At 39.9% G+C, this 27,973-nt stretch overlaps 1 protein-coding gene across 1 annotated transcript; it reads left to right on the forward strand.

Moving 5' to 3' along the window:
* The first annotated feature begins 19 nt into the window (after positions 1-19).
* CYTIP (cytohesin 1 interacting protein) lies at positions 20-27,746 on the forward strand. The gene is made up of 8 exons (XM_067549423.1): positions 20-190; positions 5,294-5,343; positions 5,774-5,828; positions 12,089-12,191; positions 12,338-12,431; positions 13,409-13,478; positions 21,712-21,778; positions 22,506-27,746. The coding sequence occupies exons 1-8, from the start codon at positions 20-22 to the stop codon at positions 22,973-22,975; spliced, it is 1,080 nt and encodes a 359-aa protein (XP_067405524.1). The 3' UTR covers positions 22,976-27,746.
* Positions 27,747-27,973: the final 227 nt, after the last annotated feature.

Raw genomic sequence — 27,973 nt, forward strand, 5'->3', positions numbered from 1 at the left:
TAAGTGACCTTCGTCCAACATGTCCTTAAGAAAGCTCATTCAGAAAAACCACAATGCCAATTTTGTGGACTACTGTGTTAGTCCAAGTTACATACCTTACTCGGAACCAATGTGCAGCCCCCAGATGGATAATAGAAGAGTTCAGACTCTGGCAAACACAGTTGGGACTTTACCCAGGGGACGCAAACAGGTATGTTTTCAGTTTTTTATATTGTGGAAGGTCCAGTTTTCACAGGACAGCTAACTGTTTTTCTGTGTTTTTTTTATTTCTAAGTATAAGCTACCGGGTTATCAACATGTGATTTTAAAAGTTTGCTGTAGAATGTAGAGGCCAGATTCAACCCTGGTTTAACTTTAATGCAGTCACTGGAATTATACCCTGGGGAATTTGGCCCTGCGTGTTTTCTTGGATTGTGATTAAACCTTTGAAACAAAAGCCTAATATGGCAAGTTTCCTGCCCTGAATTTGTGCACAGGATGAATTCAAATTCTAGGGCAACTTGGAACATAAAGTTCTTTTGCAGCTAAGTCACTAAATGTGCTGCACTAGCTATGCTGCAGTTTATAGCTGTGTTGAGCAGACTTTTGATTTCTGGATGTTCCTTAGAGTTTAAATTTAATTTACTTCAGTATGTAATGGCTTGCTTGGGCTTTAGGTTCCTTCATGAACTGTCCTCCATATCTATGACTGAAAGCACCTCTCATTAGTTGTGTGTCCATCTGGGTGGAAGCGTTTTGCTAGAAGTAATTTTAATTTGGATTGTTTCAGAATACAATATTCTTTGTTTTTCTTTTTTCTTTCAGAACATGACAGATTTCTGTTTGCAATTGGTTTTTAACAAAGCCGTTTCTATTGCTATGAATTGGCAAATAAGCACTTATAGGATATATCTAAAGATCTAGTTAGTGTAAAGCAGTCTAAATTGAAAGTACTTAAGACACATTATAAACACAAATTATCATCAAAGAATTTGTGCATACTGATTGTGCACTTAAGCATTCACTTTGTATAACGATATAAGTGCACTTTGTCCTTCTGTTTGTAAAATCCTGGAGAAGATAAAGCAGAGCCAGAACGAGACAGATTAATATATTTCTGTAATATATTTTTTCAGAGATGGTTGTTTTATGATGAGGCACACTGAAGTCTGTGTTACATGTTTTATTACCTTAACTTGCAGTCCATAGACATTTAATGATACGGGCCAGTGGTTCCTCATTTGTAATCTACATTTTGGCAAGAATCTTTGCTTAAAATTAATGTTAGCCCTTTTCAGAATCCTTCTTGATTTCTTCAATACTTTTCGATTTGCCTGTAATATCACATTATGGTTTTCTGGCATCATGAATATGTTACGCTGTTGGAATCTGCCTTGCATAGAGATATGAGTATTCCCGTGACTGAGTAGTGCTACACAAGCACTCCTGTACTTGGTCACACACAGCGATTTAATCACCCCAGGTACTGCTGGAGAAACTTAGATTTGCTTTCAGAAATGCTGGAATTAGCATTAGCAAATCAGCATTTCCTGAGCTCTAACAGTACTCCCGGAAGTACCACTGTCTGGACGCAATACTTCTAATGTCGGGTTTTCAAAAGTGCTCAGCATTGGCCTACTCCCATTGAAGACAATGGAAATTTGACTTCAGTGGGAGCAGAGTTAGGCCAAAACTGAGTGCTTTTGGAGCCACCTCAGGTGGTCTGTTTTCCTGATGTATCTGTAATTCCCATTAGTGTCAAGTAGAGAAGGTAATAGAGCCATTTGACTATTCATGGGTAAATGCTGGCAGAGCTGAGAGAAGCTTTGTGGTAAAGGCATTAGAGTGGGATTCAAAAAGGTTTGAGTTTTACTGCTGGTTCAGCTGGTTCTTGTGTGAGCTTTGTCAATTAGCTTAACTTAATTATTTTTGCCTCAGTTTCCCCATCAGTAAAATAGGGATCATTCTACTTGACTGTCTCATGGGGTCAGACAAGGTGGATGAGGTAATATCTTTGACTGGACCAGCTTGTGTTGGTGAGAGAGACAAGCTTTTGAGCTTACACAGAGCTGTTCTTCTCCTGGAGTGTTAAGTATTAATGTTTGTAAAATGCTTTCAAGTCCTCAGCTGGGAGGTGCCATAGAGGTGTAAAGTATTAGTGTTTGCCATAGAGGTGTAAAGTATTAGTGTTATTAAAATACACTGACACTATATAAATAATAATTGCAATATTAATTCTGTTTATAACAACCTACATCAGGAGCAGCCCTATCTATTTTGTTGGCCAGGAAGGAAAATATTTTCAGCAACTGCCCCCCCACAGTCCTTGGCACGAAAGGAAAATAAGAACTGAGTGGCATAGCAGTTGACTGCCCTGCTCTCCTGCCCCTAGAACCAGCCATACTCATACCCTTTACTGACCTTGGAATGCCACGTTTCAGATTGCATTCTGATGGGCTCCCAAATGTTCTGAAAAATGCACTGAGTGATTCATGTAAATTATATACATCCCAGCACCCCTTCAAATAATGTATTTGTGATATAGCTACGACCCCTTACAGACAAGATAGCACGTCTGGGGCCTGTGGATCCTGCCCATGCATAGGCTTAGACTGTGCTTGATTGCAGAGAGCGGGAGTCCAAACCCACACAACTCAGACTGTGATCAGGTTATACATTTTCCGTAGTGCACTGCAGTACAGTTTCAACCATATCGGTGAACAGTGTCTTATTCCTCCTATCTGAAAGTTCCACAAAATACTGCCACATGGCATTCTTTACATTATGCAAAATAGGTGATAGAATCATAGGATACACTTCAGCTATGCCACCAGCGCAGGGTTTCCCCCTACAGAGTACTGCCTATTGCTTTTTCCAGTTTAAAATGTCCCAAGCAATTAAACACCCACCACTTCAATTAAGTGGAGGGGATGGGGTGGGGTGTTGGAATCCACAGTCTATCTAGTCTCACTCTCAGAAGGATTTTCGTGATATTCAGCATCAACTTTCCCTGTTCGTATTTTCATCCCATTACTTTTTTAATTACAACCGCTTTCATTACCCTAAACAACACCTTCCATTATGTTTACAGCTTTCAAACACTTCAGCAGGTATCGCAGTTAGAGGGTAACCAAGTTATATACTTCTCCAGGACTTTCCTTTTTAGGGCATCTCTTCCTTAGTTTTTGAAAGGTTACAAAAATCATAGGTGACCATCCACAGTACAAAAGTGTGTTGTGAGTTACCTCATTCTTCTATTGGCCACTGGTAATACAACATATTAGTGGGTTTCATCTTTATTCTATTAACAGCAGGATCATGCCTGATATTTGGATGTACAGATACTAAAGGGGTTTTTAAATAAGGCTTGATTCATTACTTTGTTGTTGCATTTTTCCAGTGAAGGACATTGCAGATTTTACAACAGAGTCACAGAATGGCATCTCAGGTCCCAAATGTCCAAAATGTTTTCACATGGTAGCTTCAGAAACCATGCAGTATTTCCACTCTGTAACAAATGGTGTGAAAAGACCATACTGAGTGACTTTCACACCTATTTGGAAATATTGCTCCTTCCTGGTGACTTTCTGTATCATAACAATACTGAAACAATGTCTGATGAATGACCTGTAAAACCACCAAGTGTTGTGTGTGAAATGGGATGCCAGCCCTAGAAAACAGACAGGTTTATTTTGCACCGATGGTCATTAATTAGAATTAGCTAGCCAGCATTGAAAAGAGAGATGGAAATTAGTTTACAGTCCTATATTTAGCTTATAAAACTAATGTTCTACAGTTGTCGTTTTCATCAGATTGACCAGATTTATAGACTGTTTTTAATTAAAACTTTTATTTCAAATTAAATCCAATTTGTTTATAGTTTCCCTTTCTACCATCCAGTTCCATCATTATGGAGCTGGAGACTGCTTAACAAAATGAAATCTCTTCTTTCTTCTGTCTAACTCACTCCTGCTTACCACTGTGTGTTTATTACTGAGGGGATGTAGTGTCAGAAGTGCCTTTCTTATTGACTGGTACACCGCTATGCAATCTACAAACTTCCTGGAGACGTGTCTCTTCCCTCCTCATTCCGTTTGGAAATGGCACAGGCTGGGAATGGTGTGGAAGATCAGAGGGATTTTGTTTATAACAGATCTAAGGAGAATACTGAACCTTGCTGTTGAATTCATAGAGGAAGAACACAGCACACAAGTGCTAACCTTTATATGGTGGTGCCAAGTCCTTGAATGGGGCCTTTTCTGGTTTCCCTTTACCCAGCGTAATTTTAGCATAATTTTAGGACTAGATTAATCTGAGATTTATATTGGTTTCTGCAGGCCAGATACACCTAATATATAGCACCCACAGGGGTGTGCGCAAGGGAGGGCAAGCAGAGACACAGCTCCACCCCCCCCCCCCCCCCCCCATCAGCAGGTACACAGAACTCCTCCAGGGCCAGGTGGATAGAGCGAGCAACTTCTGTCCTGGGCCTCAGGAGATGACAGCTCCTCTGGACCTAGTGCCCTGGGGAGAAGAATGTCAGTTCCTCCAGCCATGGAAGGGGGAGGGGGAGCGAGCTTCACCTGCCATGGGCAGGGGTTGGGGGGGAAGGGGAGAGCAAGCTCCACCTACCGTGAGCGGGGAGCCAGCTCCTCCAGCCGTGAGGGGCACAGAAAGTGCCCCTCCAAAAGCAGTCAAATTTTTATTTCTGTGCATGCCCCTGATGAACCTACAAGATGGAGACTGCTGGGGAGAGGTTGCAGTGGTGCAAAGTGGCTGCAAACTCTCTCCTCTACTAAGAGACCTGCAGGCAGCCAACGCTGTCCCCAAAGTGGTCAGGAATGGCTGGAGAGAATGAATGGGGGATGTATTGATTCAGCACATCCCCAAAGTATTCTGCACGGGCTCCTACACCAAGGGGAACACCAAGGAGGTGAGGCAGCAATAACATCTTCTGTCTTCCTTTAGGGTGCAGGGTGCCAGGCTGGTGCAAGTGAAGGTATAATTTGCACATTATTGAGTCCACAAGAAAACACTGTCAGCATGTTATGTGCACTCGAAAAATGGACCAAACACTTCAACAGGTGTCACTTTCTTCTGTCCCCCCCCCCATCAGTTTTTTCACACAGTGCTCCTGTGTTAGCAACTTTGCCAAAATAATTCTCTTGGGAATAGAAATTCACTAACACATAAAGGTCCGAGGAATTGTCTCTACTGTGTCGTTTTCTATTGACTTGTTGATTTTATTCATTGTGAAAGTAAAGTTTAATTTATGGACCTATTGACAATAACAGACTTTAATTTCTGTTTCCAGCTTGCTTTAACCAGATCAAGTTCCTTAGGTGACTCTTCTGGGCTACAAAGGTAAAGAGATTGTTTGTTTGTTTTTTACTGTGATGTTTGCTCTGATTTATATTGTGCTCTAGATGTATGGACGGTAAAAACACAAAACAGAAAATGAAATGACAGCACCAATTCCCCAGAAAGCTTTCAGTCTAATAACAAGAACAGGTACAGTTCAGTTACCAGGCAGAGAATGGTGGTTTGTTTGTAAACAGTAGCTAGCAAGCAGTGTAGAGCAGGTTGGCTTAAGAAGTAATTTTAATTTTGAGAGGAAGGGCACCTGAGATTTATGACTGTCTGTAAAAATGTGCATGCCATGAATCCAGACAGTTGGTAGGGCTGATACGTCACAGTTGGATAAATAGCAGCATTTTGCATTTCTTAGTAATAAATAACCCCCAAAATGAGGTGTTGTGTTCTTTATATGCAGATTTACGTATTTTTCTTACAGGCGGCTTCTTGCTGTTGTCAAAGAAGATAATGAAACATTTGGATTTGAAATTGAGGTGAGACTTTAGCCCTGTGAGCATAGATTATCTAATTCACTGACTATCCCAGGTCTGTGTACATGATGAAATTGAAGTGATGGAACAGGAAGTTGATGGATTTCAAAAGGTTTACAGAGAAGGATACAGACCAAAACCTCTGATCTCGACCACTACGCCTGAACTTCAGAGAGTCAGATCTGAATGCAGATCCAAAATTTGCAGGTGGCCCTTTATTATAGGACAAAACAAAACTCTAGATCCAGATGTCCTCAACCTCCATGGCTCTACTTAGTCTATGATATGGATGTTTAGTCCTCCATCTGGATTTATAATATGCTTCTTGTTGCCAAAAGGAGTAATTAGAATAGAGGGCTAGAAAGCAAGAGGACTTCTAATATCAATTCCCACCCCTGTCATGAACTTCTTGAATAACTTTAGGCACATCATATCTTATCTTGGCCTAAGTTTACCCATCTGAAAAATGGGTAGCCACAGTGCTTAGCTGTCTTGTAGAGATGCTGTGAGAATAGCTGGTTTTAAAGCTCTTTAGATGAAAGGTGCTGTGTAAGTATTCTAGACATTCATGCCACCCAACTCTGGAATCACTTTTCCATAGCCTCAATGTGTGTATCTAACGTCTATGGGAATTCCATAGAGGGGAAACAACAGAGAGTCCTTTATACAGAGTCCAGTGCAAACTTGGAAGGGATATAGAACAAGTATAGAATATAAATGTTTGAGTATATTATGGGAAAATAACACACAAATATAGAGGTCACAAAATGCTCTCCTCTGAAAACACTATATTATCTTTTTAAAACCTCTTTTTAAACTTTAAGTAGATATATACTTGGAAGTAAATGCACAGAGGAAATATATTAAGAACTTGTAATGAATACATTATGAAATAATAAGCTTAATAAATTCAGCTATTTTATTTCTAAGTAAATCGCATGAAAAGTAACTGTGTATATATTTGTATATATATTTGTAGTGTGTGTGTATCTTCTCTTATGAGAGACACATACATATACAAGAGTCAATATAAAAACATATCAAATAATAAAAATTAAATCAAATTACTTATGGTTAATAGTAAGTTGAGAGCTTGATCCTGCAACCTTTACTCATGGAGGTAATCCTTACTTGATTAGTCCCACTTAAATCTAGGATTACAGGCCTTTGCAGATTTTTTATGTTTTGAGAGATGTAAATCTTTGCTATTCCTCTTTCAGCTGACTACTTTAATACTTTGACCGTGATCACTAGAAAAACAAAACTGATCCAATTTTCAGGACAGTCGCCTAATACAAATATTATAGAACACCTCTTCATACTGTATTTCTAATCTATACACACTTGTACTGTATTTGTTTATATACTGGTAGTCTTTATCTGTGTCCATTTATCATTTTGCATAACTATTACTGGTGGCATGGTTGTAGCTTTAAAATACAAAATATATTTAGAAATATTCTCAAGAAAGCATCAGGCATTTAAGCTTATTTTAGGAAATAAGGATCTGGTTCCCCACTTGCAATACATAAAAATGAAACCACCCATTTATTTACAGTTCTGTTGCTGTGCATCTTTGAAGCATTTCCCATATTTATGTACAGCGATCAAATAATATTTTCAGTCAAATTAGTGTATTAGGAGAAGCATAACTTTTTCTAATTTAGTTCTCTGACTAATGAGTATGTAAGTATTCGGGTCAGGAATAGTGGAGAACTTTTAGAAGTGCAGATAATTGAGTCAATTACTGTGCTTTTGTATGAATTTGACATGGCAGATTTTCATTATTTGTGGCATTCTGATTAAAAATAATTATTCTTGGCATATCTTCTCCCTCAATGTACGTTCAATGCGAGCATCTCACTTGAAAGCCTGGTCTACAAAAAACCAATGTCTGTTTGGTATTGAAATAGGTTGACGTAGGTCCAGATTTTTTAAAGGTATTTAGGTGTTGCAATGAAACTAACTAAATTAACCTAATTCAATACCAAAGTCTCATTTTCAAAATTGATTTAGGCTCTTAGGAAGCCTAAATCCCATTGACTTTCAATAAGACTTAGGATCCTAAAAGCCTAAGTCACTTCTGCACATGAGATTTAGGCTCCAAAGTCACTTAGGGTATGTTTGCACTGGAGTTGGAGGTGTAACTTCCAGCTCAGGTAGACATACGCACACCAGCACTAGCTCTGATTTAGCAAGCATGGTAAAAATAGAAGTGTAGCTGTGGTGGCATGAGCAGCAGGATAGACTTAGCCGCCCTGAATATGTACTTAGGGTTTCAGGCAGGATTGTACTGTAGGCGGCTTGCCTGTCCTGACACTGCAACTGCACTTCTAGTTTTAGTGAGACAGCTTGATGAGATCTAGCGTGAGTTTTTCTGCCTAAACTTAAAATTAAATCTCCAGCTACAGTGTGGACATACACTTAGACCTTGTAACACCTAAACACCTTTAAAAAAATCTGGCCCGAAGGCTTTACATTATTTAGATGTAATTATTTCATTATTATAGTATGAGTTTAGTCACCCCTGAATAGGGCTATATGAATCTCTAGGCTTCCATTTGCATGGGGCTCATGAGAATTACAGTGGGTGCACATGAAAGTTTCTACCCGTTTGAAAGATTTTACTGGTTCTACCAGTACTACCCATATATGCCCTCAATCAGTTGTAATCAGACTATGGCAATCAGTACTGTTGTAATGGGACCATGCATGTGCTTAAAAAGTTACTAATGAGCATATGTGTATGGAAGATTGAGGCCTAAATATCTAAATAATATTACTCAGGTTGGTATAAACTTTTACTCTGGTAGGAAAATGTTAAATGGTATGTACTGGTGTGTTTCTGAAACCCCCAAGTTTCACTTGGAATATTGTGTTTAGCTGAAAGCATTAAGTTATGCCTAATGTTGACATCACTGAGTGTTGCATGGTTTCCTCCTGAATCAGTAAATCAGCCCAGGTTTATTGAAAACTCATTCTAGGTTTGCTCACCATTTGCTCCATGTTGACTAAAAAGATCTGTGAACTTGCTGAGATTTTTAGGGTTGTAATTTAACTCAGAACTGAGTGGGTTTTGGCTGTCTTAGTTTGCGTATTAGAAAGACAAAGTGGGTGAGGTAATATCTTTTATTTGACCAACTTCTGTTGCTGAGAGAGACAAGCTGTCAAGCCACACAGAGCTCTTCTTCAGGACCTTGACAGCTAAATGCAAGGTGGAATAGATTGTTTAGCATAAGTAGTTAGCACATATTCTAAGGGACCATTCAAGATAGTGGCCTGTTAACACCTCTGAAGTCATAGGACAAAAAGAGGGGGTGAGTGGGTTACAGATTTTTGTAATAAGCCATAAATCCAGTATCTCTGTTCAGTACCTGATTTTTAGTGTCTGGCAGAGTTATGAATCTAAGCTCCCTCTTCCAGACTCATCTTTTGAAAATGACATGCAGGTTTCCTTTGAGGATGAGGACTGATAGGTCAGATATAGAGTGATTTCTTTGTGAGAAGTGTTCACCTGCAGGTGATAGGGTGTTTTGGTCTTTTATCTTTTTCATGTGTGAGTTCATTTGAGAGTGTGATTGTCTGGTTTTACCCACATAGTTGTTGTTGTGGCATTTAGTGTACTGGATAAGGTACACCACATGTTGTGATAGGCATGTGTAGGACCCAGGGATCTTGAAAGGTGTATTGTGAAGGGTGTTGCAACAGTGAAGATAAATCTACAGGTTTTGCATCTCTTGTTCTGGGAAGGTCTGGTGCCACTTTGAGTTGGTGTGTCCTGGTCTATGGGAAGCTTGCTTCTGATGATGAGCTTGAAGTGGTTGGGAGGAGGGGTTGTTTGAAGGCCAAAAGTAGGGGTCTCAGGACATACTTTTTTCAGGATGGGGTGCCCAATGAGTATGGGTTATAGCCGTTTGATGATACTCCAGATGGATTCCAGTGTAGGGTGTAGGTGACAATTAGGGGTGTGCAGTCGGGGGTATGTGTGGTTATTTCTGTATTGAAGCAGGTTCACTTGGCGTATTTGATTGGCTTGTTCCATGATGTGATCTATTTCTCTGGTGGAGTGTCCTTGTTTGGTGAAGGCAGTTTTAAGTGTGTTAATGTGAGTATCCCAAACTTTCTCCTCAGAGCATACTCTGTGGCATCTGAGTGCCTGGCTGTAGATAACAGATTCCTTGGTGTGTTTCGGGTGGTTACTGAATCTATGAAGGTAGGTGTGGTGATCTGTGGGTTTCTTGTATATAGTCTGTATGTTGTCTATGTGATTCCATTTTTTGAAACTGATTTGGTCCAGGAAGTTGATGCTAGTGTGGGAGTATTCCAGAAAAAGTTTAATGGATGGGTGGTGGTGGTTGAAGTTGTGGTGAAATCTATGAGGGAGTTTAAGCTGTTGGTCCAGAGGATGAAAATATCATTGATGTTTCTCAGGTATATCATTGATTTGTGTGGTTCATTCGTCCAGAAATTCTTCTTCAAGGTTGTCCATAAAGAGCTTGGCATATTGGGGAGCCATCCTAGTACCCATAGCTGTTCCCATAGTTTGGACAAAGTGTTTGTTGTTGAATGAAAATTGTTATCGATGAGGGTGAAATGGATGAGTTTGATGATGTATTTGAGGTGGATATCTGAGGATTGTCCATTGTATTGTAAATATTTGAGGCAGGCAGCGATGCTATCATTGTGAGGGATGTCAGTATATAGGGAGATGACATACATGGAGGCAAGAAAGGTGAGAGGGAGATTGTTAACGTTGAGGAATTTGTGGAGGAAGTCAGTTGTGCCCTTTGTGTGCTGCGTGGTTTGCGGATGGTTTCTATGAGCCCCGTTATGGCCAGATATGATGGGTCTGCCCGGGTTCCCTTGTTTGTGTATCTTGGAAAGCATGTAGAAGGTCCCTGGGATGGGCCGATGAGGAATGAGTTTGTAGAGTTTCTCTTAGAATTGATTGGGGAAGGATTTGATGATATCTTTAAGTTCCTGGGTAAATTGTGGTGTAGGGGTTTCTTTGAGTTCTTTATAGTAGGTGCTATCAGAGACTTGCCAGTTGGCCTCATTAATGTAGTGATCACAGTTGAAGTCTACAATGGTCCCACCCTCTCAGTGGTTGAGAAATGGTGGATGTGATGTTTACTAAGGATTTTGCAGTCAATTATTTTTTCCTGAAACAATCAATGTGATGATCAAGAGTGCAGTATCATCTGCTCTCTAGTGTTAAGTGTTGATTCTTTTTTCTTATGGCTGTTGGTGGGGACGTGGTAATTGTGAGTGGTGGTGTCATTGTTTTTTCGCTATTTATATTTTGCATAGCTCCAGTCCTGAATTGTGGTAGGCAGATGTGGTTAAATATTGATATTTCCAGGTAACCAAGAGGATTGATTATTTCTTATATCTTTGCAAGGTAACACCGAGATTTTGATTAGTTATTTACAATTACGTGACCTGTCTGTGTATTTTTCTAAATACATGTGACACAGATGATAGATTTTGCTTGATGTTTTTTCTTAGAATTATTTAATAAATATTCATTTCAAAACAAAAGATAGAGGCAGCTATTTTATTCTTGGAAGAGGTGTGGACACAACATTGTGCCTTAGGATTCAGAACTTTTACAACTTAAAAAACTTCTTAGGACAAGAGCAGGTTCAATTTTCTTTCCTTCTCAGTCATCTCAGATACAGCCTCTTGTTCCATCCAATATTACCTGATGGTTAAAATGACATTTGAAATATTGTAGCATAGATGGGTCCAAACTTTTAAAAACTATGTTCCCAGGTTGTGTCAGACTCTACCATGTAGTAACTGGATCCCACAAGATGGTAGCTTGTTGTAGTGTTAAACAAGAGAATAATCTAGGTCCAGATTGGCTAGAAACAGAAAGTTGTTGTTGTCTACAGTTAATGAGTAAATGGGCCTAAACTCTTGTTTTTGCGGTCTAATAGCCATCTTCATTTAAAACTATATTGTGTAGGAACAGCACATTTTGTAAATAAAACGAACAGGACAATTTAGTAATCCTTTTTCTGTTTCCACTCATTTCTCTACTAAGAAGGAAATATCTATTCCTTGAGTCCCAGACTTCCTGACTTCTCATTCATAATAATAACAAAAATAATAAAATATGTAATATAAAAATAAGTAAACACTAAAAATAAGATGAAAAACGTACTGTGCAGTGATTAGGTTGTAAGGCAATATTTAACTTCTGAAATTGGTTGTGAGATTTTAATATTGGTAACACTGTCAATCTGATATTTTTTTAGACACGTAGTTTACAACACCAGAATGCTTGTTCCCTGGAAATATGCACTTATGTCTGCAAAATACAAGAAGAAAGTCCTGCCCATCTTTCTGGCCTGCAAACTGGTAACTATTTATGTTTTCCTATGGGGTGTGGCTCTGTTTGTTTCTTTTCCCATTTATTTCTGTATCATTTAGTTTTTGTTTGAGAGACTATGGAAAGAATGATGTGTACTTGAGCTGTTCATTTGACCTGTATTTAAATTTACCAGGTGATATTCTAACCAATATCAATGGAGTGAGCACCGAAGGTTTTAATCACAAGCAAATGGTGGACTTGATAAAATCTTCAGGGAATTATTTAAGGTAACTAAGTGTTTTTTCAAACATTTTAGTTTAATCACTTCTCACACTATGAGCCAAAGAAGAAATGCTTACTTGTTTCCTGATGCTCCTGTTGCTGTTTCTGATGCTAAGGCAAAAAGGATTAAATCAAATTCTGCTAAAGAAATAAGATCCACAGGTCTGCCTCTAGGCAGGAACACAAGAGCAATTTAAAATCACAGAGCCGCACTGCATGGCAGTTTAGGACAAGAAGTGCAGAGTTGCTATATCCCATTGAAACTGCAGAATGCAAGTGTCCAAATTGGAATTGAGCCCTATTGGCTTAATGGGAGTGGAACTGCAACCACTATTGAGCACGAAGTAGGCAGGCTCTTGAGGCGAATCAGCACAAAGCTGTTTATCTCTGGCATTTATACAATGATGATACATCTGAAGAATTCCCTCAATCCCTTAATACCCCTCAATCAATATCCCTCAATCTCACACACTTGGATCTTTGTGGTATGTAGTGCTGATTCCCTCACTGGTTGTTGACATAAAACATATAGGAATAACTGGTGAAGATGATTACACCTGTCTCCTTGTCCCAATTGGCCTAAGATCTTCTTTTTTGTATTTACTATTCTTTGGATGTTGGCCCAGTACACTCTCTTCATCTGCTCCAGTTTCTCCACACTCCATTGTTTGGAAATTTCCAAAGTGGCTTGACTCATCTGTAACACAGGCAACACATCACTCCTTAAGATAGCTGATTCAAGAGAGGTAATATATCATAACTGCATCCCTCTCTCTAACCCTCCATATTCCACTTGCCTTTTTTAGACTGTGAGCTCTTTAAGGTATCTACTGTGCCTAGTCCTATGGAGCCCAGCCTGGTTTGACTCCTCTGTGGGCTACTGCAGTATAAACATTAACTATTAAGAATAACAACGTAATACCCAGACATGTTTAAATGCTCTTTGTACATTTCAGTAATGAAAACATTTTGTTCTTTGCAGATTAGAGACTGTTAATGGAGACAGGATACTTAGGAGAGTGGAACTGGAAACCAAGCTGCAGTGTCTGAAGGTAATTTAATATTTGGTCTCTAATGCAGTATGGCTCATGTAAATATGTTGCGTGTCACAGGTGGCAGATTGATTGATTGACTTCCTGGAGACCGAAGTCATCTATTTACCTGAAGACAAAGAAGGAACAGGCAATGGAAATGCAACATCTCTGCATTGCCCTGGCAACATGCATCAACCTTCCTGCTTCTTGTGCTGAGGGGCTAGTTAATTTCCTATGCCTTTGACCTTGCTAGTTCTACTGCCAGCGAGGATACCAGGTGTGCTGGCAGTCTTTGTGAAGAGGACACTTCTCCACAAGGGGAACCCCAAAATACCTGAAGCCCTCATTTAATCATCCGCTTAAATTCATCTAGGTTGGGATATTTTTCATACAGAGTATGTGTGAGCAGTAGAACTAAGGAATGTTTGCTGACTCAGGATAGCCTGAAGCTGCTGAATGATATTTTCAAGACTGATTAAGAGGAAGGATTTTACAGTGGTTAGGGCACTAGCCCGCCAATTGCAGTTCAAGACTCTGTTTTGCCACAGATATCCTGTGTATCTTGGGCAAGTCACTTAGTCTCTCTGTTTCAGGTGCCTATCTGAAAAATGGGGATAATAGCACTTCTCTATCTCATAGTGCTTTTGTGAAGCGCTCAAATATTACAGTGATTAGGGCCATATAAGCACCTAAAATATGTAGAAGATAGAATTACTTGTACTTTAGCAACAATTTCTGCAAACCTATAATAATCTCTGCCATTTGTTTGTCAGTGTCACTAATGTACAAGTGCTAGGTATTATGGAACAGATCTTGATTCATGCATTATTAACAGAGTTGGTATGATTTTAATTTGATTTGTATTTAGCAAACACCATCAGCAGTTTTGTACCATGCCAGGGAATTCATAACTAGTAAACAAACAAAACAAAAAACACGCATACGTGTGCGCGCGCGCACACACACACACACAATATCTATAATCACCTATGAGCCCGGGCTTGATTAAGTTTCTAAAATCAACCTTTAGGTATAGGAGTCTTGAATCCCTGCAGTGCCCTTCTGCTGGCCCAGCATCAGCCATCTGGTTATGCTGGCATTATATATCTAAAGGCCAAGGCCCTTCAGAGCTGTGACACTGTTTATTATGAGTGATTTTTTCCCCCTCATTGAAACGTTATTGCCAATCCCTCTATCCAAGAATGCGGTACTTTAAAAGAGCATTAGCATTAATCCAACACGAATACATCTGACTCCAAAGGAGTAAGCCGTGGAAGATCTGAGCAGCGGTAACGCTCCTTGCTATTGTCCATAAAATAATAGTGCTGCCATCTTTTATTTGTGTTGTTTTTGTTTAACAAATTTACATCAATGTTTACAAATGTTTTTACTCTAGTGTCTGTTGCACAGGTGGGAAGTCAGCGCAGGAGAGACAAAATTCTGCTTGGTTAGCTGGGGTGTATAAGTTGCATCCAGTGTGGCATTGTTGTTTTGCTGTTGTTTATGGAGCACCACAGATACATTTGGTCTTGAACAACCCATGTATAGAAAGGCGGTACCTCGAAATCCTTTCAGTTTAAAAATCAGAGACAGATAATACATGAAAAATTGGGAGACCCACAGGGAAAGATGCATTGTGTCACCCTTTTCTGGAGAAATCATTAAACTGGCAAGTGGAAGGAAAATATTAGATGTAATTTTAATGAGAAGGAAGTGGAGGCAGTGTTTCTTGGGATTACCACAATAACAGGCATCATAGAAATGCCTATGACAGGAAAGAAATGGACCAGATATGATGTATGTAGAGGTTTGCCCAATGTCCCGAAGCAAATCAGTGGCAGGACTAGGAACAGAATTTGAGTCCTTACTGCCAGGCCTGTGTTTTAACAATTATATCTCACTCCCTCTGTACTGTACTCCCAATATTATGGGCTAAATGATCTGAACCTTCCCCAATACTCCAGTGAAATGGAACCCAAATATTTCTTGAGGTTTGAAAAAGATGTTGTTTATTTATTTCATTTTATGTAGCATCCATTGCCATAGCAACAGGGTGTTTGTAAAAAACAGTGCAAACCAGATTGTCATCAGATAGTCTCAGTCAAAAACCACCTGTTTAAGGGCCCCATAGAATGCCCACTGAAGTTAATAGGAGTCTTTCCATGGGCTTCCATGGGCATTGGATCAAAGCTTAAATGCCTCTGTAGCTAAATATAACTAGTCTGGTGAATGGTTTGCATGTCTCTCTGTTGGGTTTTTTGCCTCTGCTCTTCCTGGTTTCAGCTGGGACTGGAAACAGAAATTATGAAAATAATTTAATTTTGCAACATTTCCCACTGACTTAAACCAAGAAATACCAGAAATTTCACAGGAGAGCCTGGGTACATGAGTTTCAGACCCAAGTGGTTCTGGTAAGATTCCGAGAAACATCTGAACCATGGCTATTGTATCTGGACTGAACCCTTTGACATTTGCCCATCTCTGCTTGGCATCATATGAACTACTGAGCAATTTTGCAGGATGCTATTTAGGCATAGCATCTGTAAATTGACAAATTCCATAAGCTGACAAACTCTTCATCAGCTACAGGCTTGTGATGAGATGCAGGAGCAGGACATGAATATTCTAAGCATGTGGCATGAATAGGTCACAAATTATTGAGGAACTAACCTGTTAATGGTTCAGGGAAACCAAATCAGTTTTCTTCTTCTCTTTATCTGATCTTCCTATTATTTTGTACTCAGAAATATTAATTACATTTTGTTGTCTGATCTAGGTTTGCAGCAGTGACAAGTCCCTTTTTCAGTTAACATCCCACATTATCATAAAATCATAAAATCAAAGAAGATTAGGGTTGGAAGGGACCTCAGGAGGTTAACTAGTCCAACCCCCTGCTCAAAGCAGGACCAACCCCAACAAAATCATCCCAGCCAGGGCTTTTTCAAGCCACACCTTAAAAACCACTAAGGATGGAGATTCTTATCCCTAGGTAACCCATTCCAGAGCTTCACCACCCTCCTAATGAAAATGTTTTTCCTAATATCTAACCTAGACCTCCCCCACTGCAACTTGAGACCGTTGCTCCTTGTTCTGTCGTCTGCCACTACTGAGAACAGCCTACCTCCATCCTCCCTGGAACCCCCTTTCAGGTAGTTAAAGGCTGCTATCAAATCCCCCCTCATTCTTCTCTTCTGCAGACTGAACAAGCCTAGTTCCTTCAGCCTCTCCTCATAAGTCATGTGCTCCAGCCCCCTAATCATTTTTGTTGCCCTCTGCTGGACTCTCTCCAACTTGTCCACATCCTTTTTGTAGTGGAGGGCCCAAAACTGGACACAATATTCCAAATAAGCCTCACCAGTGCCGAATAGAGGGGAATAATCACTTCCCTTGATCTGCTGGCAATGCTCCTACTAATGCAGCCCAATATGCCTTTAGCCTTCTTGGCAACAAGCGCACACTGTTGATTTATATCCAGCTGCTTGTCCACTGTAACCGTCAGGTCCTTTTCTGCAGAACTGCTGCTTAGCCAGTTGGTCCCCAGTCTGAAGTGCATGGGATCATTCATCTTAAGTGCAGGACTCTGCACTTGACCTTGTTGAACCTCATCAGATTTCTTTTGGCCCAATCCTCTAATTTGTCTAGGTTACTCTATATCCTGTCCCTGCCCTTTAGTGTATCTACCACTCCCCCCCAGCTTAGTGTCATCTGAAAACTTGCTGAGAATGCAATCCATGCCATCCTCCAGATCATTAATGAAGATGTTGAACAAAACCGACCCATGGGGCAGTCCACTTGATACCTGCTGTCTGCAAAGATGCTCTTCCCTCTCTTTGTTAGGTGGATCACATCTTTTCCTAGCAATCCTTCTTCCTGGAACAACATCTCATGGTCAGAGAATCCAAAGCCCTCTCTCTGACACAACCTGCATAACCATACATTTACTTCTGCAGTTCGATGGTCCCTACCTGGGCCCTTTCCTTCAACAGGGAGGATGGATGAGAACGCCACTTGCGCCTCAAACTCGTTTTTCCTTCTTCCTAAAGCCATGTAGTCTGCAGTGTTCCACTCAAGGTCATTCTTGGCAATATCATTGGTGCCCACGTGGAGAAGTAGGAAGGGGTAGTGGTCTGAGAACTTGATAAGTCTTGGCAGAGTCTCCATCACATCTTGAATTCTAACTCCAGTAACAAGTGTCAGCATATCTGGAGTTGACAGTAGTGCAGTTGAGAGAAGAATCTGATCCATCCTCTTTACTATTTTTCTTTTCTTTTAAATAGTGCTGGGCCTAACTCACCTCTCACTTACACTGCTGAAACTAGTGACTTCAGTGGAGACACTCCAGGTTTACATCAGTGTAACTGAGACCAGAATGGTGCGCACCTACTCTCTTATTACAAAGAAGTTACTTGACCTTTAAAGTGCTCCTAATTTAAACAGATTAATTTTAGTCAAGGATTTAAGTTTTTAAAGTATCCCAGAAGTGTTAAGTAGAAAGTGTCTGTTTAAAACTATTACAGTACATCTGATCTCCCAATGAGCTACTATAAAGTTGGGGTTTCTTTAGGTTTCTCAGGGCAGGATGGTTTAGTGGTTAGGGTACTGGATTGGAAATCAGAAGACCAAGGCTCTGTTCCCAGCTCTGCCACTAACCTGCTGTGTCTCCTTGGGCAAGTCTTCTTTATTTAGAATATAAAGGCAGGGATTGTCTCTCACTCTCCCTTGGGGCCCCTGGTGCTACTGTAATACAGCTACTCTAATAGTAATATTTACCTAGTGTTCCTTTGCAAAGCTGACTCTGAGGAAAAGCTCCTTCATACACAGTGCTGCTTTTATGCAATCTATGATGTTTTGCCCTGTCCCTCAGTCAGCAGATTTAGGAAGGTAGGGGCAGGTGGGGGACCTACACATGCCCAGCCACACTGCTTAATCACATGGGGCCACCACCTGAGTGTGAGCTCCAAATGGCCCTGATGTTGGAATGGTAACCCCAACTTTGATTAAATCAGCTAAGTAAGCAGCCGCTGCCGTCTAGTCCAGAAAGAAGGAGAAATAAGCCATGTTATAGAGCCAGACATTTCATTGCTGCAGTTAATGAGACTGCGGTAGTTGATTATTATGTCAGCAGTCACCAGTACCACTACAGATTCCATTACTATTAGTTGTACAGGCTGGGATAAAGTGCCTGACAATTGATCTCTCTCTCTATCTTAGGTAAAAGCTTTGGAAAGCATCTGAGCCTAAGGAAAACATAATAAAGTTACTGCACTTTGTGAATATCCCCATTTTGATTCTAAAAAACAGCAGGTGGAACAGAGCTACTTGACAGTGATGGATTTAAAATATCCCCAGCCAGTTTCTTAGCAGTTAAACATAGGCCTGCTAAATGGATTTGTTAAACAGGAAGTTCATAACTCTCCTTTCCCCTTCCAGATTCAGAATCTCGTTCCCTCCTTCTGCCCTCATTCTGAATTTAGATAAAGCTGTTATCTGTTTTCAAAATGGCTGGCCGGCTTACTGCAATGCAGACCACATTGTAATGCTCCCTGATGGTGTTAATGGAACTGGTCACTTTGAACATCTTCTGAGCCACACATTAGAGAGTTCAGCATCTTCAAGCTAAGCCATTAGTAAAGCAAAATTGCTGCATCTGTTTTCAAAAAGGGGGGTTAATTTAACAACTATAGTTTCCGAGAAGTGTAAAACCGCTACCTCACAAAATAGTTGTCATATATCTAAGTATTGTAAGGGTGTGGGTCTGGGCCCACTGGTTTCATATTAGTGTGGTTAAAATGGTAAGAAGCCTACTTTTGTTTATAAAAGATCACACCCCAGAAAGGCTTCCATAACTGAGACTCTGCTACAGAATGTGATAGGTAATCACAATAAAAAGTGTAATTACAAACAGAATTTCCTCATCCACCTTGTCTCTCTAATATCCTGGGACTGACACAGCTACAACAATGCTGCAAACAGAATAAGCACGTTTAGAGTTTAAGAATTGTTTTGATTTTTGACAGACCATTTTTACAAATGTGACAGGTTATTTATATAGTCCTAGGGACAGAACATATAAGGACATTGTCACCGAGAGGTATTCCAAACCCGTGTGCAGACAAACTGAAGAGAGGTCTATCGGGCATCTTGCAGCAACAGATGGATGCACAACATTTATTAGAAAGTCTAACTGCTCCCAAATTTCAATTAGGTGCCAGAAGCCATAATTAGAGGACGGTTGGTATTCTGCTGTGGTGGTGATAAGAATAGAGAAAATCTTGGCTATTCTGAAGAACCAATAAAAGGTGTCTTTTGCTGCCCCCAGGAGAATTTGCCCATATTTGGCCAAATTACAGGCTTCTGAAAATCACCATTTGCAAAAAGTTCAGCAAAGCTTGTTAGAGGCTTGCTGCTAATGTTTCCAAACACCTTTTCCTCAGTTTTTTCACTACACCAAGAAAAAATGAAAAATTTCTGTTTTGTGTTTTCCTGAAACTAATTTTCTTTTGGTTTTTTTTTGGATCAGCCCCCAAACGGAAAAATCAGTTATCCACTCAGCTCTAGTAATTCAGAATGGAGGAAGTAGTCTAATGTGACTGACCTTGAAACATATTACTATTCCATTGCAGACATGTCTGTCCACACAAATGTATGCACACACGTTTGTGTGCAACACCAAGCTTCTCCATATGTAAATCAGGAAATGGTGTGTCTAACTACCTACATATAGGTGCACTGAGTTCAATTACATCATTGCAGATGACCCTATTGCGAGGTCCAGATTTAGGGGTAGGTGTCCTAGGTGACCCTGGGATGCCGGGCTCAAGGTGTTGTTTTTGTTGTTAGTGGCAAAAGGGAAAATAGAATGTTTGTAGTAAAATGTTTAAAGTATTCTGTATGTGGATTCGTTTTTCACTAATCTCCTAGTACATTTCAGTTATTCTTAAAATTAAAAAGTTTCTATAAGCTTAAAGGAAATGAATTTTTTTTTTGCTTAAATATAGTATGAATAAATTCAGATTTACAGATCCTAGTGTGCAAATTTATCGTCTTATATGACATGGATAAATCATGCATGCAAATTGTGAACCAAAGCTGTGAAATGGGCTACAAATGCAATAAAAAATAAGGTATTCAAAAGTTTAACAAATGGAGTGGGGGGAGCCGAAGAAACTTCTTGCTGGGAGTGCCATTTGGCTGAGGGCCGGCACTGCCTATGGCATCTGCTGTAAAGCAAAATGTTAGCAGTTTAATTGTTTTAATTAAAATACGTAACTGCATTTGTGCTGTGTCTAGATAAACATGCAGCAGGGAGGAAACAAAAATGTTGAGCAACCTCAGGACATATCAGCCTTTATAGGCATTGGACAGAACAGTGTGTGCTGTCACTAACCATGACGTCAAGCCATTGGTCGTGGCAGAACAAGCAACAGAAGCACATGTGCTTTGTTTTCAAGTGCTCAGCACCCACAACTGGGGGTAGGTTTCCAGAAGAGATCAACTCCCACTTAGGCACTTAATAGGGCAAAATTGTCAAAAGTCTTAAGGCTTCTGATGTGCTGAACTTTTTTGAAAAATCTGATTGTTCAATTTGGTGACTAAATGGGAGCTGAGCATTTTTCAGTATCCAGACTACACTGCCCAGCAACCCGTGATGCTGACACCACAATGGCATGACTGGCAATAAAGCAATCTGTTCTGGAAATTCTGGAGATCTTCTTATACCAAACAACTAGATAATATCTCTTTCAGCCTCTCCTTTGGCAAATACAATTTTACTAAATAGTGGCCTTCCCAGTGATTATTGCAGTACAGTTATGGCTTTTGCTTCCAAGATTCTATCTGCTTCTATTATGAGATGTGCAGATAGTAGTCAAATGTTGTTGGTACTAGTAATTATAGTATCATGCCTGTGAACCTTTGCATTCTCTTCCTGATAGAGGTGAGCCTGGCTTCCAATAGCTAGCGTCATGGTATCTATGGGTAGTAATAAAACCCAGATGATACTCCATAATAGCATGTGTTAGTTGCATCAGCAGAAGTAAAATAAAAATTAACAGAATAATTTGTTTCTGGGAGAAATTTACTAATTTTCAAACAGGGCTCTGTTAATACTACCAGTAAGAGAACAAAGACTTCATTGCAGGTACCTGCTTCCTAGAACTAGCTGCAATTTTTCTGAATACATTATTTCTCTAACCCAGCTTTACATTGTGAAAGTTAGTGCTAATCATCATTCACAATTTACCCTTCACAGCAAACCTTGCAGGAAAAATGGGTGGAGTTCCGATCTCTGCAATTACAGGAACAACGTTTGCTGCATGGTAAGTTTTGATTTCCTGTTAGGAAACCACAGTACGTTTCATGACCGTCACAACTTCTTCTGCAGAAATTCTGTGTGCTCATTTGAAAGCAGGTGTTGGCTGGGGTCTGATTTTCATTTGGCTTCTTTTTCACTGTTAATGAGGGTGCTGGGCGACAACGGAATAAACTGTTTCAGGGAATAATGAATGTGGATTCCTGTATCCTTGGCTGGCACAGAACAAAAGGCCATTTGTTTGAATTCTAGAAAACAAAAGTTGGCATTGGTTACATAATTTTCTCCTCCCTTCCCTACTGACTAACCCAGGGAACAACCTTCATTCTATGGATCTAGGGGGAAGCTATAGGTACACAGCTAATACACCTTCCTCTAAAGTATCAGTTATTGGCCACTGCCTGAGGGCAGGACACTGAATTTGATAGACCAGTGTTCTAATCTGGCATGATAAATCCTATGAGGCTCTCCCCATATATAAAAAAAAGATGACACCATGGCAGCAAGAAAGAAATGGGAAAATCTAGAGGAGACAAAATAAAACTGAAGACATGGTTTGTGCAGCTCTCTTCAACCAACCAAACACGTAGGCGTGAATTACCAGTTACGTATCTCTCCAATGACATTTCAGGAAGTTGAGATTGTGGTGTTGTAGATTCTTTGATACACATACTTTTCATGCTCTAGTCTTTATATAATTTACACGGTATAATGCTTTTATATCTATTTTCTAGGGGAGGTGAATGACAACTCTCTGTGTGACACCCTGGAATTGGAGGAGTCCAATTTATTTGGAAGCCGTGCAACACCACGGCCTGCCTTCCCAATTAAACCCCGATTCTCCAGTGAAAGCAGTTGTAAAAGCTGGCTGAGTTCAATGACAGTGGACAGTGAGGATAGCTTCTACCAGACCTGTGTTTTTGAGGATTCTGCTCATGAGACGCTGAGCCGTCAGTCGAGCACAGATGACGATTGCTTCTTTCCGAGGGACAGTGACACTGCAATAGGGAAATCTTTGCTGAGGAAGAACAGAAACATCAGTCTGGCTAGCAATGGATCGATGTCGCCCTTATGGGAGAAAGGCAGTTTCACAAATATTTTTGGGACGCTTCCACGAAAAAATAGGAGAGGAAGCGTCCGAAAGCTTTTGAAATTCATTCCGGGTCTTAACCGAGCAGTGGAAGAGGAAGAAAGTCGGGTCTGACATTTTAAGTACCTTCCTCAGTGACAAGGACTGTGTTAGTACCTGGAGACAGAAATTACAGCAATAAAACCATACATTGCCTTGGATTCATACTGACTCACCCAGCCACACATTTCCCCACTGACATAACCTTATGACAGGACTGACATTATTTAAAATGCTGGGTTTGTTCATTATTCTTGTGGACAGCTAGCACATTCTGGACCCAGCTCTGTTAGTACGAAACAGATTTTCATGGGTTAATTTTAGTATGTGAAAAACCTTTGCAGCACTTGTCATCGACCCTTGTGTTACCTGTGTTGTCCTCTCTATATGAGAGTTACAGCTATTTATTTCCTATGCTAGCAAACCAAATATTATATTCTTCAAAGATCTTTAATAAAGGGCCTGCTTCTATTGAAATCATTGGCAAAAGTCCCATTGTCAGCAGGAGTAGGCCCCACAGGTATACAAATGTGTACACCACAGAACAAAACTGTGAAAAGATGTGCAGTAACTAGAAGTCTGAAGGATTTACTTGTATGTTTGTTAACCTTATATATTGCCTATACTGTGGCTCAGGCTAGAGTTTCTTTTTAGTTTCTTGAGTTTCTGTAGCAGAGACTAGGGATTTTTATTTAAATGCAATTGTCTTTCCAGTCAGTAAACTAGAGATCACATTTCTCCAGTCGGAGTCACACCCATAGGACAGTGTGCAGTCACTGCAGGGGCCGTAGTAGTAACTCCTGGGCTACCATTGAGATTTTTCTTGTCTCTTCATAATACCCATATTTTAACACACATCATCATAACCTATGGCCCACGCTTGATCAGACCTGCCTGGTCCGCATGGCTGAAATCATTGAGTGTAACTGATATGTCATGCTAAGTCTTTACCATCCCAGCTCATTGAGTACCATTGTCTGTTGTTTTTATGCTGGTCTGGCTACAATAGCTGATCTACTGAGCTTTTAAGACATTGTATATGTGTATTTCAGTCATCTGGGTAGCAGGGACAAACTGGGACCATAGAACATTAATGAACTTGTGAGCCAAAATATTTCTGTTTTCTTAAAAAACCTGGTGGAAAAAAGCATAAAGGGTTGTTGGCTGAAAAAAAGGGAGGCAGTGTCTGGAAATAAAAGAATTATAAAGCCACACTCATTGGACTATGATTGAGTATGTGGGGGAGGTAATCAGCTGAGGTATGTTGTTCATCTGATCTGCACCTGCAGGTAGTACAGAAAGAGAGAGGAAGTGGCTTTCTGGTGCTGCTGGTATCAGACAGACATTAGCTTTGGTAGCATAAATTGGCCTTGTACTTAGCAGCAGTGGTAACAAAGATAATTGAAATGATGAACACCAGAAAAATGCTGGAAGGTGTGTACAGAGAGAAGTAACTTCCATTGCAGCAGTTTGGTAACAAAGGGTTTGGAATAGATTTAAGTGGTTTGGAATGAGAAGGTAGAGGAGGAGTCTTCTAGGGTGAACTGACTGAAAATTGAAAGGAAAAGAAACATCTAATGGCTGCACAACGTCCTGGAAAACTAATGAAATAGTCTGATAACTTTTGTGTATTGGCTGCTTCAAGGCCCTGCTATGACAGGTCAGGTGGGCCCCTTATCCCTGCTTTATGGTGATATGGCTGTAAGTCCCATCACTGGTTTCTGAAATTCTTATCAGGCTTATTGAAAACATAATTTCCTGTACTGTGCATATGGCTTAGTAACAAGTCATTTAAAGATTATGCTTCTCCACTGTCACCTGTTGAGATTATTGTAGGCAAAGAAGTTTATCAGAATTTCAGCAGACTTGGGAAAATATTGATCAGTGAACAATGACCTAAATACAGTACGTCAAATTAATTCTCCTTCTTCAAGGTCACATAGACATAAAGAAAGCCCTTCCTATGCCATTCTCAAGAGATGTTTTGCAGTTACCAGTGATTTGTTTTGTTTCTGAATGGAATGCAAGGTTTGAGTCTCACCTTAGAAAACTCCTTACAAACTAGTGTCAGCAAAGTTTGCTTGCTTGGGATTCAAACGCTATAGACAACCTGCATTTTTAAGGACTTCTTGGAACCCTATATACAATATTTTGGTGTACTGTTACTGAAGCAAAAGAGTCAGCCATTGTCTATGTGTCTTTAGAATTAAACATTTCTATAGCATACGGAATGACGATAGAAGCGATCATTTACCCAAGACTGATTATATGAAATAATTTAATAACTATGGATATAGACTGGGAAGGAGAGGAAACACTTTATGTATTTAACAGGCATTCTATATGCAAATCATTAGTTTAGAGCAAGCACACATTAAGTCCTCTAAACCGTGGCAGACCTTTTCAAAACATAGTATAGATGGAAGCAATGTTAATGTAATTATCTTTAAGAATATACTTTGTTTTAGATGAGTCACTTGGTTTTAATTGACAAAAAAGAAGACTAAAAGGTAGTTTATACTTCAGACATTACTTCAGAGTCAAACCAGCAACTTCCCCCACCACATGCAAACAAACAAACAAAAAGTCAAACAAATATCCTGTATTGTACCTAATATTCCTCTAGTTGATAAATTTGTTTCAAAGGCACATCTTCAAGGTGATTTAGCCACTCAACTCTTGCTAGGCCAACAAGAGCTGTGAACCAACATTTCAAATAGTTTTTTATATCCTTTTCTAGGAGGATTAAAAAGATTGTAGTACAGCAATTCCCCATGTGAAGTTGAGGGAAGGGAAACATTATATACACGTGGGGGAAGCTTTATGCTCTGTTGTTCATTATGGGAAGCACATTCTTTTTTTGTGTAGTCTAACATATATTTATTATGCTAAAAACCGAACATGTGCTTTAAACCACAAAATTCAACACACTCACAAAACCCCCCATATCTCTGGTGATTCAGAGTCCAACACTTGATCCAGCTCTGAATTTCCTGGCTGGCCCTTCACCTGAGCAAAACCAAATAACCCCACACCTGGATCCTGACCTGGATCCAACCTAATTTTCAGAGCTGAAACCCATTTTGGAGTCAACTTTTTGCCTGTGATTTACTGTGTTAAGATACATAGCATGTATTTTCGGAGGTTGCTTTCTTGTTTCGTTTTTATTTTTTGCCCATTGTTATATGCAGATGTTGTGTCACTAGGATATCTTGTGGGCAAAATCAGATGTTTAGGTGTCCAAGTGAAAGTGACTGTGGGCACAGTGATGATCTAGTGAAGGCTAGATTGAAAATTAAGCCCATGATACACTTTGAGAACATATTTTGATACACTTTGAGAACCTCATTCCCAAATTTTCAGGTGCAATTTTGTAAATGCAAACAATTGGGCCCACATCTTGCATATGCAAATAACTGCAGTTGCACATGGTAGTACCTAGACATCTAACAATCTAACGTATAGGTGCAAATATGGAGGCAGAGTTATTTGTGCATACAAAATTGCACCTGCCAAGTTAGAAGCCATTTTTGAAAATCAGGCCTCTTAAGTACAGAAAGTTCCTCAGGAAAGTGAAAATCCTGCACCGAAGTAAATATTTACTTTCTTATCATGTCTACTGTATATGTAGGGAAGAATCCTGGCCTTATTGAAATACATTGATTTCTACAGGGCCAGGATTTCACCCTAATTAGGGACAGGAATTCTGCAGATGTGTTAAATTTTACTCACAAGTAAAAATATGATTTTGTATTAAAACCATAGACTATTGATGCAGAAAAGGGCCTCTGCTTTGTGATGAAATACACACAAATTGGGAGTTAACGACTACGTGATTGACATATGCAAAGGTGGGTTTTGCATAAGCAATATGCACATACATGGATTAGGGGCCCTTTGATCATATGGCCTTGTGTGGCTAAATCTTTTCTCCCCAGTGGATCTCTGGACACTTTAAGGGATTTACCTACATCTGTGGTTACTGTACATCAGTGTAGGGACTAGATCAATGAAAATGGTTGGAGTCAAAGTCTTTTAATTTGGGCTTGTTCAGTTTAACCAAACATATGGATCTGAATTCTGTGCTGCACTTTAGCAGTGGTGGAGGAACTAGAGAGAGAGGCCAGAACCACACATTTCAGATCCAAATGTGGATTTCAAGTCCTTCAGAGTTCAAGAAGTTGTTCCATATGAAGCAACCCAACTGTCATCAGACCTCCTTCTCCCCAAGGTTTGGATCTAGGGTTTTGGTCTGAGTTCATCTCCAGAAGCCAATGATGTTCTCAGACTTTCCTGTTGGACCTGAAGGTGAAAGTTTGAACACTTGCACTGTAAATAATGTGAGTAGCTTAAGGCTGACTCACCCCTCCATGCATTTGGTAAGCATTCCCTCATAAGCCAAAGTGATGACATATTAAGTACCAAATGATTAACCAATCAACCAGGGGATTCAGCTGGTCAGATGAAGATGGTTAAAAGAGAGACAAAAGGGAGGGGGGAAGGCAAGGCAAAGGAGCCCATTATCTCAGAGAGGTGAGATCTCTCTCTCTCCCTCCTGCCCTATGCTTTGGTATTAGGTAAAACCCTGGGGAAAAGTCTTACATTGCAGGGAACATTTATAAAGCACTTGGTGTTGAACTTGCTACTGGTGTGCATGAGGAATATTTGCAGTAAAAATCCAGGGTAAGGAATCCCTGCCCTGTGATGATAAACAGACGTTTCATTTGTGTTGAGTATATTAAATGCAACCTCAAAGTCTAAACTGTAGCTCTTTGTATTGAAAGAATGTAGACTAGACAGTGAACCCATGGAAATTGTTTAAAATAAATATTTCTGTTTCTCTTTTTCCAGAAATCTTTTATAAATAATGTTTTGAATGATTTTATTTACAAAGACCAGAATGGTGGGGGAGGGAGAAATGGGGGGTGGGTTGGTGTTTTGCTTAAGCTCTATGTCAGCATGAGTTTAGTTTTAAAAAAAAATCTATTTAAAATAATCTACTGATATAAACGTTTAAGTCCAGATTCTCAGCTGTGTAAACTGGCATAGCTCTATGACCCATAATTCTTACGT

Source organism: Emydura macquarii, unplaced genomic scaffold (assembly GCF_026122565.2).
Source record: "Emydura macquarii macquarii isolate MOO-44397 ecotype Brisbane River unplaced genomic scaffold, CSIRO-AGI_Emac_v2 contig_1253, whole genome shotgun sequence".
In the NCBI taxonomy this organism is placed as follows: domain Eukaryota; kingdom Metazoa; phylum Chordata; order Testudines; family Chelidae; genus Emydura; species Emydura macquarii.

Excerpts from the sequence above, each read along its gene's own strand:
- CYTIP (XM_067549423.1), top strand. The coding sequence starts at position 20 with ATGTCCTTAAGAAAGCTCATTCAGAAAAACCACAATGCCAATTTTGTG. Across the intron at positions 191-5,293 it reads TACCCAGGGGACGCAAACAG|CTTGCTTTAACCAGATCAAG; the intron begins GTATGTTTTCAG and ends TTCTGTTTCCAG. Across the intron at positions 12,192-12,337 it reads TCTTTCTGGCCTGCAAACTG|GTGATATTCTAACCAATATC; the intron begins GTAACTATTTAT and ends TAAATTTACCAG.